Below are 17132 nucleotides of genomic sequence, written 5' to 3'. Positions count from 1 at the left end.
TTGGTGAACTCGATGGGGTGGGCCCGGAGGGTAGAAGGTAGGACGCACGGAGCGCCGGGTGCTTCTCGGGCAGAGATGGCGGATGAGATTCGTAAGGCTCAGGTGGCTCAGCCGGGCGGGGACACCATTTTCGGAAAAATCATCCGCAAAGAGATCCCCGCCAAGATCATCTTCGAGGACGAGAAGGTGGGCAAGCGGGGACGAGCTCGGCGGCTCCTCCTCCGTTCGAGGGGCGAGTCCGCACTTGCATGGCTGCGGCCATAAGCGGCCCAGGTCCATTTGTCTTTTCTAGCCGCATCGCCGGGCTGGATCGTGACTCGCATGATTTCAAGCCACGTTCCGTGGCCTTGTTGGCTCGGAACTGTAATCCCGTGGCAAGGGGGTGGGGTGCCAAGCAAACCGAGTGCCTCGCTCGCTTTCCTGAAGCCTGGCTCATGGAGGTAGACTGCCTTTGCACGTGGAGGCTCCATTTTTCTTGCCTCCTCCCCGCCCCAGAGAAGGAGCGAGAAGGATATGTTACCTGCAGCTAATGGGCCCTCCCCTGCGTCTTACGTTTTCTGTCCTGGAGGTGAAACTTCTTCAAATTCTTTAGAGTAATTCTAGCAAGGCAGAGATTAGGGGACTAACTCCCCCACTACTGCAGTCTCTTCCCAATTAGAAGGTAACTTTCAGCTACTGGGCCCTTGTCCCTGCATGGGGTTTGTATAATTTCACATACAGCTAGCCATGGTGAGATATGATTTAGGTTCTCATGATATTTTCGTTTCATCCCCAACCCATAATGACTGGAAAAGGGAATGCTATGTATTTCCTGTTTGAACTCCAGGAGGAAAGGTGCAATATAAATCTAATAAATAAGCAAATCACTTGACTTTTCTCCAAAGTAATAGGTGATAAAGCCTGACAGATTCTGTACACTTTTGGGATACCCTTGGACTAGGTCAGCCTAAAGAAGAAAACACTGGCATATCTAAGGACAATGTAAGATTGTTTCACTCCTATGCTGAGGACAACATGAAGAAGACATCATGGGGACATGCTAGAAAAAAGATGTTGCTAGAGCATTTTACTGCCATGGTTACATGCAAATGAGGAAGAGCCTATTATGAGCATACCCAAACCTGATTCGTCGCTTCCCTCTAAATCCAGGAATTAAGTAAAAATAAAACCTGGTTTGCAATTATTAATCCTAGCTATGAGGGAAGGGTCCCAGTCTGGAGAGGATTTTCTCCTTAGGGCTTCTGAAGACATTCTGATACTTCTCTCTTTCTCTATGGGTCTATTTTGGCCATAGTCTTGTCTGTACTCACAGTCTGAGTTTATTATTGGAAGGAGTGCTATCATTTTGAGCCAGGTTATTTTTAAGGATCCTAGTAGTGCTATATATTTTTTTTAAAAAGTATTGATTCAATACAATTCAACAAATCCATTAGGATTTCTCACAGTCTTCATGTCCATAACCCCTAATAAAATTTTGCTTGAATTGTTAATTGTATTTTAAAATACTGTTGCGTTATGAAGAGGGCAGCCTAGCACAGAGGAATATTTCATATAAAGTATTCCAGTAAAAACTTGTTTTCCGTTCATAGGCTTACTTAAAATTTATACTCATTTTGTAAAAGCTATTACTAAAGCGGTGCCTTTTTCCATTCAGTGCCTCGCGTTCCATGACATTTCTCCACAAGCTCCAACTCATTTCCTAGTGGTTCCCAAGAAGCCTATTGCTCAGTTATCTCAAGTACAAGATACTGATGAAGATGTAAGTATTGCAAAAGGGCTTTTTATTAAGTAGTGGCCAGCTTTTCAATAAGAAGAAGAGTTACCTCAGAGCAAAGTTTGAGAGATGAAGACCAGGTGAAGTTTTGGCATGTTGGCTAAACCAGCAAAAGCTCAGAATTTTAGTCCAGTGATATAGGGTGATCATAATATGCATGTAACACTAAAGGACATACATTTAAGTTTTCAATAGTTTTGTTCAAGGCTTTATTTTTTTTAAATGTTATGGATTTGATTAAAAAGAAATCAGATTCCCTCCCATGTTTGTCAACAAAAAAAGCTATGAGGGTGAGGTGGAGGGAGGACTATATTATTGATAGCATGAGGAGTGGTAAAATGTCAGGGCCAAATGGTTTTCCTGGAGAATTCTATAATTTGGCCCTATAATTTTGTATTAGACTATAATATTTTATCTACTTCCCTTGAGGAGCTTATACTGTAGTTCTTAAAGTAAGTAAACATCATAAACAAATGATAGAGCTACTTAATGAATACATGTAGGTTTAAAAATAACTGGCATTGCTGCTATATAACTTCAGAATGTATTACTGACCTTTATACCTGCTGATCAAACAGGATTTATTTATTATAGGCAAGAGACCAACAGTTTGTAGTTTTAAATAATGTTAAGGTGGATGCTGCTCTTCTTACATCAGTGGCTGCACAGAAGGCCTTTGATAAATTTTATTAGAATTTTTTTTTTTAATTTCAAAATTTTGTTTTCTTCAGGAATTATTAGAGTTGATTACATATTTTTATTTGTTTCCAAAGTGGGTGAAGACTAATGGGATCTTACCTGATCACTTGGGAAGAAATGTACAGCAGAGTTAACTTCTTTTTCCTTTATTTTTATTTGAAGCTTCAGTGTGTGCAGTTAAGCATAGCAGTGGACCTGCAGATAAAGAGTATAAAATAATCCTTATTTGTTTCCAGAAGCCCTTTTGGAAGCTTACTGATAGCCCCAAATCTTCCATACTAAAATTAATTGTTTTGCAGGTTATTCTAGATACAGTGCATTCAGAAAGTATTCAGACCCCCTTCACTTTTTTCAATTTTGTTATGTTACAGCCTGATACAATTGTTCAAATTCATTTTTTTTGTCATTAATCTACACTCAGTACCCCATAATGACAAAGTGAAAACAGAATTTTAGAAATGTCTGTACATTTATTAAAAAGGAAAAACTGAAATATCACATGTATTTATTGTAAGTATTCAGACCCTTTACTCAGTACTTTGTTGAAGCACCTTTGGCAGCAATTACAGCCTCGAGTCTTTTTTGGTATGACGCGACAAGCTTTGCACACCTGGATTGGGGGACTTTCTTCCATTCTTCTTTGCAAATCCTCTCAAGCTCAGTCAGGTTGGATGGGGACCATCAGTGGACAGCCATTATCAGGTCTCTCCAGAGATGTTCAATAGGGTTCAAGTCAGGGCTCTGGCTGAGCCACTCTAGGACATTCACAGAATTGTCCCCAAGCCATTCCTGTGTTGTCTTGGCTGTGTGCTTAGGATCATTGTCATGTTGGAAGGTGAACCTTCGGCCCAGTCTGAGGTCCTGAGCGCTGTGGAACAGGTTTTCATTGAGGATATTTCTGTCCTTTGCTCCATTCAGCTTTCCCTCAACCCTGACCAATCTCCCAGTCCCTGCTGCTGAAAAACACCCTCACAGCATGATGCTGCCACCACCCATGCTTCACTGTTGGGATGGTATTGGGCAGGTGATGAGCGATGCTTGGTGTCCTCCAGACATAACATTTCAAATTGAGGCCAAACTGTTCAATCTTGGTTTGATCAGACCAGAGAATCTTGTTCCTCACAGTCTGAGAGTCATTCAGGTGCTTTTTTGCAAACTCCAAGCAGGCTTTCGTGTGTTTTGCACTGAGGAGAGGCTTCTGTCTAGCCACTCTGCCATAAAGCCCAGATCGGTGGAGGGCTGCAATGATGGTTGTCCTTCTGGAACTTTGTCCCATCTCCACACAGGATCTCTGGAGCTTAGTCAGAGTGACCATTAGGTTCTTGGTCACCTCTCTTACTGTGGCTCTTCTCTCCCGATTGCTCAGTTTGGCCGGGTGACCAGTTCTTGGAAGAGTCCTGGTTGTGCCAGACTTCTTCCATTTGAGAATTATGGAGACCACTGTGCTCTTGGGAACCTTCAGTGCAGCAGAAATTTTTTTGTAGCCTTCCCCAGATCTGTGCCTTGCAATAATCCTGTCTCTGAGCTCTGCAGGCGGTTCCTTTGACCTCATGGCTTTTGCTCTGATACAGTATGCGTTGTCAGCTGTGAGGCCTTCTGTAGAGAGGTGTGTGCCTTTCCAAATCATGTCCAATCAATTTAATTTACCACAGGTGGACTCCAGTCAAGGTGTAGAAACAGCTCAGCAACAATCAAGAGGAACCTGACCTAAATTTCAAGTGTTGTTGCAAAGGGTCTGAATACTTATGCCAATGTGATATTTCAGTATTTCCTTTTTAATAAATTTACAGACATTTCTAAAATTCTGTTTCCACTTTGTCATTATGGGGTACTGAGTGTAGATTAATGAGAAAAAAAATGAATTTGAACAATTGTAGTATCAGGCTGCAACATAACAAAATTGAAAAAAGTGACCTTGAAGACACTACGATTCTTCTCCGATCCCAACCAGCACAGCGCATGCGTCAGCTGTTTTCCTGCGTGATTAATCGCAGCGCGTGCGTCAGCTGTCTTCCCACGCGATTAATCGCAGCGCGTGCGTCAGCTGTCTTCCCACGCGATTAATCGCAGTGCATGCGTTGAGCGTCCTTTCAATATGAATGTTTGATTTGACCCGTGTTTCTTGAGTTGCTTTTCGTTCGCTTCATTTTTTTTGCATTAGTCATTTTAATTTTAATAAAAGGAATGCAATTACCTTCCAGGCCAAAAGTATCGAGTTAAATCGAACAAATTTGGTGTGTAAGTCTACTGAAAAAAATTACTTAAAACTTTTGCCTTTTATAATTCAGTAACTCCCCCCCCTCCCCAAAGGGTGGCATTGAAAAATTTTCTGCTCCTTAGGGGGGCGGCAGCTTCAAAAAGGTTGAGAATCACTGACCTAGATGGTTAAACTAAATTGAAATACGTTGTTATAGAATATAATAACAGATTTGGAGATAAGGTTTACTTAAATTGAGTACCTGTAGAAGAAATAACATTTCTAAAATGGATGTTTTGCATGAATAATTTATACCATACGTGACATCCTTTATATATTCCAAAAATCTATTTTCGGACATTTAATGCCTTGTTTCAAAGGGTTATTTGGGGAACACCCATTTTTCCCTAAAGATGCTTCAGTTTTCAAGGAAGCAGTTTTTAATTTTTCATATTCAACTTTAGCCCATATAATGGATCTTTTTTCTTGAAAAAATGATTGGCAAATTTTGCTTTCTGGAACCTTGCCCTCATGGGCTATCTTGGAATTAGCATATTTAGTTAGGTCCAGCTACATTAGAACCTATGGAAATCCCTCTTACTAATTTTTTTTTCATCTGTTGGACATCTTTTAGGAAGCATTTTTTAGGTTTAACTAATTGTTGGAGATAGTGGTGCTTAAAATTAACACTGGTTTATATGATGTGGTCAAGTGAAATAACATTCTGCTTAATATGAAATTCTTTCATACATTTGCCGGAAAATTAATTGATTTTCATAGGTGCTTATTTTCTTTGAATTATAGATCAGTGGTTTGGAATTGACAGGACAGTAGAAATTGATATTGTACTCCTTTATGATTTAAAAAACAATATTACAAAACTGGAAGGATACCCATTCTCAGACAGTTATACAGTGGTTAGAGAAACTAAATATTCTTTCCATATTTTAAAAACATTTATTGCCAAAAGTCCTGCTTGAACTTTATTTTGAAATTTGCTTTGAGTATACTAGTTTTTATGTTTAATTTCTCTTTTTTCTACAGTGGAACCAAAGCATTCCACAAATGGGTTTCTCCTTCCCATTTGCTTCAGAGGCAAGGGTTGAAGATATGGGTGGTATTTTTTGGGGGGGAGGAGATAGAACAGGAATTCCCCCTGTCCTGACCCTCCCTTGCTGTAGAGGGCACACCCATCTGGAAGCTCACCCAGCCACTCAGATGGCTAGGATCAGCTGAACCACCAGACGTCTCCTCTAGTTTTTTCTACTTTATGTTCTCTTCAGCATCACCTATTACAGACACCATGGCCAGCAACGTCATGGCCACCAGCTCTCTGCCTGTGGAGAATTGCAGGATCTCTCCAGTTGTTATGGCCAAGACAAGGTACTGAATTCCATCTCCGGTTTCTCCACCATACTGCCCTCAGAAGACCTTAACCAATATCACGGCTGTCAAGGTGTCAGCTGTGAAGCAGGCAACATTAACAGTCTCTGAAGCTGCTACTCCATGGAACCAGACTGCCAAGGCACCAGAGGGGACCGGAGCTAGTGACTCTGGGCATTCAAATTTCCCATCCTTCACGAATGGGACAATCTTTCTAATGCTCATCAGCTGGTTCTGCTAGGCAATAACCCCCCTGAAAGCCTTTGTGACCTTTCAGTTACCAGAGACACCTGGGGAAGGCTGAGGCTGGGCTATGGCTTCTGCAGATCAGGCCTGAACTAGTGTCCACCCACTCCATGAGAAATAAAATGAGTGAGAAACGCTGTATCCAGGCTGCTCAACTGAGATGACCCTAGGAGAGTAGGAGAAAATAGTGCTAATCCCTGTCCTCTTCTACATCACCAAAAAATATTGAGGCAAAGGCAGTAGGACATTAGGGTATACCTACCATTACTTTTGTTCCTACCACACCCAATGCAGATCGTTGGGCAGGGGAGCAGGAAGGGCGAGGCAGAAACCCTGAAAATAAGTTTCACTAGTCTCAAACCATCCAAAGGACATTGTCTTTTCCCACCACCAAAAATGGAAGATACAAACATCAATGGGCAGGAGGCTAATGGAATTCTATGGATCCACGTAACTTCAGATGCACGATTCCAAAAGGTGGTCTTTAAATAGTTATTTCATAGAGTTCACCCCATCCTGTCTAATCCTGAAGGTCATAAATCACAACTGAAGCATTCAAGTACTCAAACAGGTTCTCCTGTTGTGAAAGATTCTAAGACTCATTTTCATATTTTGCATCGTTCCCAAGAAGACCAAAGAATGACATCATCCTGGACCTCAAGCAGGTGAACCACCACATTTAATACTGCAAGTTCCAAATAGAAACCTTGAGATCCATTAAAGAACGCTTCCAGAAAACAGAGATGGTTTGGTCTTGCTAAACGTACCTGTGTATCCTAAGCCACCCGTCCCATTAGGGGTTCTAGAGATTTGATTACCAGGGCATCTGCTAACAGTTCAAGGCTCTTCCATTCAGCCTGTCAGCAGTTGTGGAGATTCATAAAGGTGATGGTTACTGTTGTACCTACCTTATTTGAACAACTGCTTAGACAACGTGCTGATCAAATCCCCAGGCCTGGGAGAAAAGCCAGGGTTTCAGAGACTTTAGGAACATTATCAGAGTGGGAGCCTTATGGATCTTGGTGGGGATGCTGCTCCAGAAGGCAGATGCTACAACAGAGAAGGAATGCTTCCTGGGTCCTATACATGACATTGCTTAATTGGAGGGACCTGAAGCGTGTATACTCTGCCAGATCTTACTGGAGGGGCAGAAAGTATTGGAGACAGGTGGTCCCTCAAATTATCAGGCCCTAGGCCATGAAAATAATAATCACCTTGAATTTCATTCAGAAACTGACTGACAACCAATGCAGCTTGCAGAGCAGTGGCGAAGCATCTGGATACCACGGCATGCCCATTGCTGCTTGCACCATTGCATTCTGGGCTAACTGCAGCTTCCAGGTGGTGTCCAAGGGCAGCCCCCTCTAGAGTGCATTGCAGTAGTTCTGATATGTCCCCCTATGGAAAACCCTGACTGAGCTCTAGAAAAAAGGACCCAAAGATCCATATTCTATAGCAGGAATGGAACACCCAGCCCATCCAAGCAATAAAGAAAAGATGCATCAGGGTCCTGTCAATTTCAGGAACCATTTTTACATAGTTTCTTGTAATCTCTATGCCTACTTTTTTCAAGTGTCCTTTCTTGAGCTGCTCTTCTGGCTTGTTCCAAAACTCGGGATGCTACTGTCTCCTTCCACAGCAGCAGTGTCAGAACTCTCTAGTCCTTTTGGAGCAAATGGGAGAGAAATATTCCAGGATGGAATGCCCTATCTGTACAGTAGCAAATAGACCATCATGGTAAATCTGTTATACAATGTTCTCATTTTTAGTGATATAGGTATTAATAATTTATTAATACACAATATAAAATTAATTTATACAATAATTTATTGTATGCATGACATGAAAATACAGAGTGCATGCCCAAGCTTGATGTTTTACAGGCCTCAATAGATAACAGCATTTAGCTTGTCCTTGGCCAATCTAGAAAGCTAAGTAGGGTCAGTCCTGATTAGCACTTGGATGGAAGAAATATCAGGGCTGTTGGTTAAACTCAAGACCAAAAACTAGCCTGAAGGAAGGCAACACCAAACAACTTTTGTATCATGGCAAAAAACCTACATGGATGCATCCATATAAATTACCAGGAGTGACATTCAAGTCAGGCAAGCTTCCTTTTTAAAAAAATACATGTACAGTGGTACCTCGGGTTACGAACGCCTCTGTTAACGAACTTTTCGGGTTACGACCAGCTCCGGCCGCAAAAATTTACCTCGGTTTGCGAACTCCACCTCGGGGTACGAACAAGATATCCCGTGACACGGTCCGTGGCCATTTTTCCGCCCCTGACAGGTGGTCTGCGGCCATTTTTCTGCCCCGACACGTGGTCTGCGGCCATTTTCCCGCCCCGACACGTGGTCCGCGGCCATTTTTCCGCCCCTGACACGTGGTCCGTGGCCATTTTCCGCCCCGACACGTCCGCGGCCATTTTTACGCCCCTGACACGTGGTCCGTGGCCATTTTCCACCCTGACACGTGGTTGTAGGGAGGGGGACTCTCCCTCCAAGCAATAGCCGGCTCCCTGTCCTCCACGCCAGAACGGATTAACGGTAATTATTCGGTTGCATGTTCTCTAAACTTTTATGCCAGTCTAGAAGAAGGAAAAACTAGGTTTCAGCCTTTTTTTTTTACTGTCATTCTTCTGAGCTAATCTTCAATGCAACAGTAAGTAAATCTGCTGAAAGGAACACTGGTGAAATGGTGGCTGAATATGCAGGCTGCTTTGGCCCTTCTTTTATACTGTATGTTCCCCATCTATGGTGAACAGCCAGGTTAACTTTTACTGATACTGAAACTGCACTGTAAGAGTACACTCTTCATACTGAACTTTATTTTTGTTTGGCCATTCTAAGAAGTTTTTTTCTCTGTTATGTCTTAGAATAATGTGCTTTTCTTTTCCAGCTTCTTGGACATTTAATCATTGTGGGCAAGAAATGTGCAGCTGAATTAGGCCTGACTAGAGGATACCGAATGGTTTTGAATGAAGGTCCAGATGGTGGTCAATCGGTCTATCATGTGCATCTCCATGTGCTTGGGGGACGTCAGATGGGTTGGCCTCCAGGCTAAGAAAAACATGGGAAGAAAAAGTGTTGTCCTCATTCTGTTGAATATAGTCCACACTTGTATTGAAAATACAGCCCCTGTCAATAATACCAATTAATTAATCTTTCTCATGGAACACAATTATACATTTTGCCCATAAATTAATAAAGTTGAAGCATACTGGATTCTTTTTTCTTTCTTTTCATATTATCTAACAATCTGAGACCCAGGGCTACATTTGGCTTCTACAATCCTTGGATACAGTCCCCAGAAACTGTCCAAACATTGTTTCTAAATTGTAATGTTAATGTGTTAGGAAAGGAAGTATTAGGTGTATCAGGAATAATCAAATTAACTGTATTTAATTTTAATATTTTTCAGTATTTTTGTTAAAGCAGAAAGCTGCAAATGCACAGGTGCTATTCTGAAAATAACATTAGCAATTTGTATGCCTGGATGTTTTCCTTTTGCTTCTCAAAATATTGTTTTCTTTGCTGAAACTAATACGCATACCCACAGACATACCCACTTTGAATAAAGCCAAAATACATTCCCAAAAAACTTAAATGATCCAAAGATCTACATACTGGCTTAGCATCCATGCAGATGGGTGCTACTAGGCTGAAAGGGAGTAACCTCTCTTATTCATCCTCTGTTAACGGGCATTCTGGGGTTTGCCAAGCTCACAGTAGCAGCCATTTTGTAACTGGGCAAACTCCTCTTTTGTGGTGTCCAATTGTGAGTGCCCACAATATGCTCAGCATTCAGAGTACCCAGCAGGACTATGGATGTGCAGGTAAATCAAAATGGGATTCAAATTTGGAATTAAAAGATAGCAAGATGTAGGGATGTGCAAAAGGTTCTATTTTGGGTGGATCATGGCTCAGCTGAAACAGGATGCTTTGGTCTGCACCTAGAACAAATTTGGGGCTGTTTTGTTCTGTGCATGGATCAAAACAGTTATTACAGGCAGAAGTGGGGATGTAAGAGCAGAAAAAAGCCAAAGACCTGGATGGCAGCTGAGCATAGGGAGGGAGGTGCACTGGGAGGAATAGAGGGACAGGACAGCAGGTGGGATATGGGTTAGAGTAAGACGGTTGTAAGGAACAGGCAGACAAGCTAGTTCATAAGCAGTGGCTGAGGGAAGAGAGGGCACTGGCAAAGCTGGAGGGGTGGATGGACCAATGGGATCTGCTGAGGGCAGAGAGGGACAACTTGCAACAGCCTTGCCTTACTTCATTAAATCACTCCAGCACCACTCTAGATTTCCTTTCATTTAAAACAAAATGCTGGTTTTATTCCTGCCGTGATCTGAAATGGTTGAGTAGAACCTCTGGAACCCAGTGTTCTGGGTTGAAAACACATTTCCAGTATGTAGGTCACCCAAGGAAGAGTCTACTAGATTTGAAACAATTCAAAATTTTATTCAATACAAGATTCACTCAGACTATAATGGGGAAGAATAAAAACCACAGCTGCTTAATTTTTTGTTACAATGGGATGAAAATCACAAGGATGATAAACCCTTTAGACAATGTTACTTATGCAGTGTTTCAGCTGGTAGCTTTAACAGTTTCATCATAATTATGTACGGTTTGTTAAATTGATATCCACTTTTTCTTCAGGAGCACTCCCTCCTCTAGTTTTTCCCCACAACAGCAACTCTAATTTAACTTGGCCTGAAAAAGATTCATTCAACCAAAGTCACCCAGGGCATGATGAATATACATTCAAATTTGCAGAAAGATGATGCATTTCACTTTATACCATGGAGAGGTTGTGTCAGCTTCTGTTTATTTAATGATTGAAATACACACATTGACCAGGGTATCTAAATTTCTGCATGTAGCTATATGCTGTTTGTGCAGCAGTTAAAGGTCTGAGGAGTGTATGTGCATTGTTACTGTATATGTATTCCACTATTTTGTAAGTCTGCACTAGTACAGTACTGTGCAAAAGTTTTAGGCAGGTGTGAAAAAATGCTGTAAAGTAAGAATGCTTTCAAAAACATATATTGTAACTTTATGTTTATCAATTTATAAAATGCAAAGTGAGCAAACAGAAGAAAAACCCAAATCAATATTTGGTGTGACCACCCTTTGCCTTCAAAACAGCATCAATTCTTCTAGGTACACTTGCACAGAGTTTTTGAAGGAACTCGGCCAGTAGGTTGTTCCAAAGATCTTGGAGAACTAACCACAGATCTCCTGTGGATGTAGGCTGTCTCAAAGCCTTCTGTCTCTTCATGTAATCCCAGACAGACTCAATGATGTTGAGATCAGGGCTCTGTGGGGGCCAAACCATCACTTCCAAGACTCCTTGTTCTTTATGCTGAAGATAGTTCTTAATGACATTGGCTATATGTTTGGAGTGGTTGTCCTGCTGCAGAATAAATTTGGGGCCAATCACATGCCTCCCTGATGGTATGGCATGATGGATAAGTATCTGCCTGTATTTCTCAGCATTGAGGACACCATTGATCCTGACCAAATCTCCAACTCCATTTGCAGAAATGCAGCTCCAAACTTGCAAGGAACCTCCACCATGCTTCACTGTTGCCTGCATCCACTCATTATTGTGCTGGTCTCCAGCCCTTCAGCGAACAAACTGCCTCCTGCTACAGTCAAATATTTCAAATGTTGACTCATCAGTCCAGAGCACCTGCTGCCATTTTTCTGCACCCCAGTTCCTATGTTTTCGTGCATAGCTGAGTCACTTAGCCTTGTTTCCATGTCAGAGGTATGGCTTTTTGGCTGCAATTCTTCCATGAAGACCACTTCTGGCCAGACTTCTCCAGACAGTAGATGGGTGTACCAGGGTCCCACTGGTTTCCACCAGTTCTGTGCTGATGGCACTGATGGACATCTTCCAATGTCAAAGGGAAGTAAGCATGATGTGTCTTCCATCTGCTGCATTAAGTTTCCTTGGCCGACCACTGCATCTACATTGCCTGTTTCTTTGTGCTTCTTCAAAAGAGCTTGAACAGCACATCTTGAAACTCCAGTCTGCTTTGAAATTTTTGCCTGGGAGAGACCTTGCTGATGCAGTCTAACTACCTTGTGTCTTGTTGCTGTGCTCAGTCTTGCCATGGTGCATGACCTATAACATGAAACTGTCTTCCACAACCTCACCTTAGTAGCAGTTTGCCTGTTCCTCACCCAGTTTTAAGCCTCCTACACAGCTGTTTCTGTTTCAGTTAATGACTATGTTTCAACCTACATATGAAATGGATGATCATTAGCACCTGCTTGGTATAATTGGTTAATCATACACCTGACTCTAATCCTACAAGATCCCTGACTTTGTGCAAGTGTCCAAAGTTGCGAGTGTAAGAATTGATGCTGTTTTGAACGCAAAGGGTGGTCATGCCAAATATTGATTTGATTTGGGTTTTTCTTCTGTTTGCTCACTTTGCATTTTGTAAATTGATAAACATAAACAATTACAATATATATTTTTGAAAGCATTCTTACTTTACAGCATTTTTTCACACCTGCCTAAAACTTTTGCACAGTACTCTATGTGATAGTATACTAGCATGCATGCTCATTAATTCAGTGAAAAAGGCTTAGTACATAGACAAGTAGAAAGAACACAGGATTATTTTTTCACAATGCGGAGAATGAAATGGACTGAAAATGCTGAAGAACTGCAGACAGAGCTGACATAGAATAATGGACTTCAGCTCAGGCAAGGAGATTGAGAGTAAATGAAGAGTATTAATTTGGCAAAATAGGATCACAAAAAGAGCAAACAATAAAAAAAGAGCAGAATACATCTGAATCCCTCTTTATAACTCCCTAAACAAATTACAGTATAGCAGAAGGGTAAGGTGTACCTAGCTTAGCAATACCTCCCAGATCTGATAGAGTTAAGGAAGGTGGCAAGACTCACTGGTTAGCTGTTCATATCAATATCAGAGAATCCATCCAACACTTAATCCTCCCTCAGTTATGTCCATACGTGGAAGAAAAGCTGCAACAGTGTTTGAGACTGCAAAACCAGAAAGTTGATCAGATCTCCAAATTGGCTTGTAATGTGTCCAGAGATGCCTGATTTGATTAGATGCCTCCAAAGGTCTGTGAGATTCAGTTCAGATTTGAAGGAATGATTTGGTTGAAAATCTCTTGAACCGAATCAGCACTTGAAAACTTCAGACAGCTGTATTAATCATTCTTGAGAGATAGGAAAAGAGTGGGAATGTTTGCATGTTGCAGAGCCATAAACCAAGCAGTCATCCAGCCTGCATGATTAACTAATGGCACAGCAAGTTGTGCAGCCCCACAACAATGTATCAGATGGGTATACCATGATTAAATTAACCAAGAAATAGTGAATTATGCAATGCAATCACCTAGTTCAGGTTGAAGAGTATATTAGAAAGTGAAGTGGCTTCCATACACAGGATTTACGAGCTAATTCTAAAGGGATTCTAAAGTTCAGCCCACAATATTTATTTTATATTTTAAAAAGTAACTCCTGCCTTGTTGTAAGTCAAAAGATAAGAAGCCTTTCAAATAGTTTTTTATTGCATTACTTGGGACTACCTGGTTCTTGAAGTGATCTTTTTTTCTCTCATGTTTTCCTTTCATCCTAGTGTGAAAGAGTTGTTATCTGCTTAGAACTACATTCCAATGCAGACTTGTGCTTCGGTTGTCTCTGATATCCTTCAATTATTTAAGAACCATGGAGATCCCTTTGGAATTTTTGCAGAAGCAAGAGCTTGAACATTAGCAACGTAATGCCTCCTGTTCCAATGTTTTGCCAAATAGAAGCGGTTCTTTGCAAGGATTAATGTTTTGTCCTGGACAAGGTTTTGAAACAGTAAATCATACATTTTATCAATAGAGCTGAAGAAAATGTGTTAATATTCACTCCAATTTTGCAGCTTTGGGTTTTGTTTTTGTTTTATTCTGCTAAACTGGATCAAAATTGCAGAATGTATAATAGGATAATGCATATGGAATATAGGGAGTTGTGTGGTGCCTATGGCAGAAGGATTTGCACCTTCAGCATTTCCCAAGCAAAAATCTTTCTTATGTCTCACAGGGAACCCTTTAACCTTTCTTGCTCTGAGGAAAGAGATCTAGCAAAGAGCATGGAACATTGGAACAGCCTTATGATAGATTAGTTTAGAATCCTTCCTCTTAAACATTGTGACTGGAGATCCCCAGAAGCCCACTGACTATAATTAGAAGTCTGAGCTGGTAATCCCTATTCACTTCTCATCACTGCCCACATTGGACTTTTTCCTGTATAGACAACTTGGGAAGAAATGTGTACAATTTTTACAGTCATGCTGTTTTTGTACTTGTGAATTACTAAACAAGCTTCAGGAGATGTCCAATTTGGCCTGACTTGGATGCTGCTTAAATTTGCCCAAATTTGCCCAATTTAATTCAGGATACCAGAGAATGAGATGTATAGCCCCAGTATAAATTCCTTGTTTGATCACTATTCTTGGAGTCATTGCAAATAATCCACATAAACACAAATATCTGACAGACACCAAAGAGGAAGCCCGCAACACAGAAAGCCCTCTTTCCAGCTGTGCAAAGCAGCACAGAACTATCTTGGTAAATGAGACAACGGAGCAGAGCGGCCCACAGAATCCAGCAGTTGCATCAGAATGTTGAAACAAGGATCACCATGTCACATTGCAAGGTTCTCCCTTGACATACATGCCTACGATGACATCTCTCACAAAAGGAGCAGAGCTTGGGTTGCGGTACTTGTTCATCATTTGCCTGTCCCCACCAATTCCTATGCTACTAGATGTTCAGTGCAAGAAAAGGAAAATTCTGTTCTTAGATATTTAGGCGTATTTGTTTTTATTTACTTATTTATCATATTTGTATAGCTGCCCATTTCACAAAAAAGTGACTTGGTGGCTTATTTAATTATGAGAGCTAGTTTGGTGTAGTGGTTAAAAGCATTGGTCTAGAAACTAGGAGAATATGAGTCCTTGTCCGGCCTTAGGCATGAAGCCAGCTGATGACTTGGGCCAACTGTTCTCTCTCTCAATCCTTGGATGAAGGCAATCGCAAGCCACTTCCGAAAACATTGCCAAGAAAACTACAGGGACTTCTTCAGGCAGTTGCCAGGAGTCAAGACTGTCTTGAAGGCAGAAAAAATAATAATAATTAGCTGTCCAAGAAGAGATCAGTGGTGTCCAAGTTCATTTGGAGGAAGAAGAAAACTTTGTTAATAGTATAATGATAAGACTAGCATCTGGAAAACGCACATCAAATTCCCACTTAACTATAAAATTCACTACTTGTATTCATACCACATGCTTAACCTGACCAACTAAAGACCCAGCAGATGTTAAATGTGGTTAAGCATTGTTGTAGCTTCAAGTATTGTGCAAATCTATGCTGTCCGGCTAGTTTATGGCTCACAAACCCAGAAAATAGATAATTCTGTAACTAGATAGTGTGACTGCAGTCATGGCAGGACTTCAAATCTATGATAGTGTTTCTGCCTCAAAAAAATTGTGAATTGTAATTGTAAACTACAGATGGTTGATTCCAGAAGGTCTTCAGTTCACTTGGCAGGAACAAAGACAAAGAATAACCTATAAATTGATAACCTATAAATACCCACAAAAGGGTCACATCACCCTGGGCACAGAGAGAACTGCTCCTGTCTGTGCTCCTGCATTCTGAAGATGCCGGTCACAGGTGCTGGCGAAACGTTAGGAAACAAAACTTCCAGAACACGGCCACACAGCCCGGAAGACCCACACCAGCCATCGAAAATGGTGATGTTTTTAAAAAACTGTATTAATCAACAATAAAGACTGGATAAAATTAGTAGTGTTTTTTTTTAAACAGATCATTTTAGGGGGTGAAGAAGATGAATAAAAACAGTTTAATTTTATGTTTCCATTTTGAGAGCCATAATGCAAAGAAAGATTGTATTAAAAGTACTATTTTAATGCTAACCATGGGAGGGAGCCATAATTCAGGTATATCTCATCTGCTTTTTAAAACTACTAAGAACATTTTCATTTGCTCCTTGTTCCAGTGCAGGAGATGTGCTAATGCACTAGAATAGCTTTTTACATTTATCCAACTTTATATAGCATATGTTTATAAAATGATAAAGCTCAATTTTCTTGTATTGCTGTATAGTTTTGATAGCATTTATCTGCTTATTTGAGGCTTTGTGATTTCAGGATTGACCACAGGAGGGCAGAATAAGTTTAATTTTTGTGCTTCTTTAGGGACCTGGCTTACTGCAGTTCTTGAAATCTGTGCAGGGACATAAACTGGACCGAGCAGCCTTGAAACTGAAGATACAGAGACTTTACACATTCCAGCAAATCATACAAAATTTTCACTGGAGGGTGACTGCTTCTTATCGGTAAAAGACAATGACTATGAGTAATCTTTACTATAATACAATCCTATTATTGTTACTATCGTATACTAGAGAAAAGATGTCATCTTGTAATGAAACATAGGGAACTACTTTTTCTATAATAAATGAAACAAATCTAAAATGACTAGTTTTTCTAAACCATTAATTATGTGTTGGAGGGGAAGGAGAGGTTTTGGGCTTTAAGCAAACCCATAATCTCATCTTGATTTCCTCATACTGAGCCAAAGTATTTTCCCCAGCCCAGCATTCACAAAACAATAATGGTGGTGAGCTCAGACATTGGAGCTTCTAAGACTTCTAAGGCTTAGCTAGTCTCAGTCCAGTCTAGGTACAAGAAGGGAGATCTTTGCATTTCTTTTTTCTTGTCATTGTTTAAAGGAGTCCATGCCTATTGAAACTAGCAGG

The 17132-nt window shown here is 40.8% G+C and overlaps 1 protein-coding gene across 1 annotated transcript; it reads left to right on the top strand.

The window, feature by feature from the left end:
• Positions 1-23: 23 nt before the first annotated feature.
• On the top strand, positions 24-9526 carry HINT1 (histidine triad nucleotide binding protein 1). Its single transcript, XM_007438358.3, has 3 exons — positions 24-186; positions 1655-1759; positions 9201-9526. Exons 1-3 carry the CDS (start codon positions 76-78, stop codon positions 9363-9365), a joined length of 381 nt encoding a protein of 126 aa, XP_007438420.1. The 5' UTR covers positions 24-75; the 3' UTR covers positions 9366-9526.
• Positions 9527-17132: the final 7606 nt, after the last annotated feature.

This window comes from Python bivittatus, unplaced genomic scaffold (assembly GCF_059951505.1).
Source record: "Python bivittatus isolate LINGU-HERP-01145 unplaced genomic scaffold, Pbiv_v1 ctg000850_np1212, whole genome shotgun sequence".
NCBI lineage: Eukaryota > Metazoa > Chordata > Lepidosauria > Squamata > Pythonidae > Python > Python bivittatus.
This window is presented reverse-complemented; position numbering and strand designations above follow the sequence as displayed.

Excerpts from the sequence above, each read along its gene's own strand:
- HINT1 (XM_007438358.3), top strand. The coding sequence starts at position 76 with ATGGCGGATGAGATTCGTAAGGCTCAGGTGGCTCAGCCGGGCGGGGAC. Across the intron at positions 187-1,654 it reads TCATCTTCGAGGACGAGAAG|TGCCTCGCGTTCCATGACAT; the intron begins GTGGGCAAGCGG and ends TTTTCCATTCAG. Across the intron at positions 1,760-9,200 it reads TACAAGATACTGATGAAGAT|CTTCTTGGACATTTAATCAT; the intron begins GTAAGTATTGCA and ends TTTCTTTTCCAG.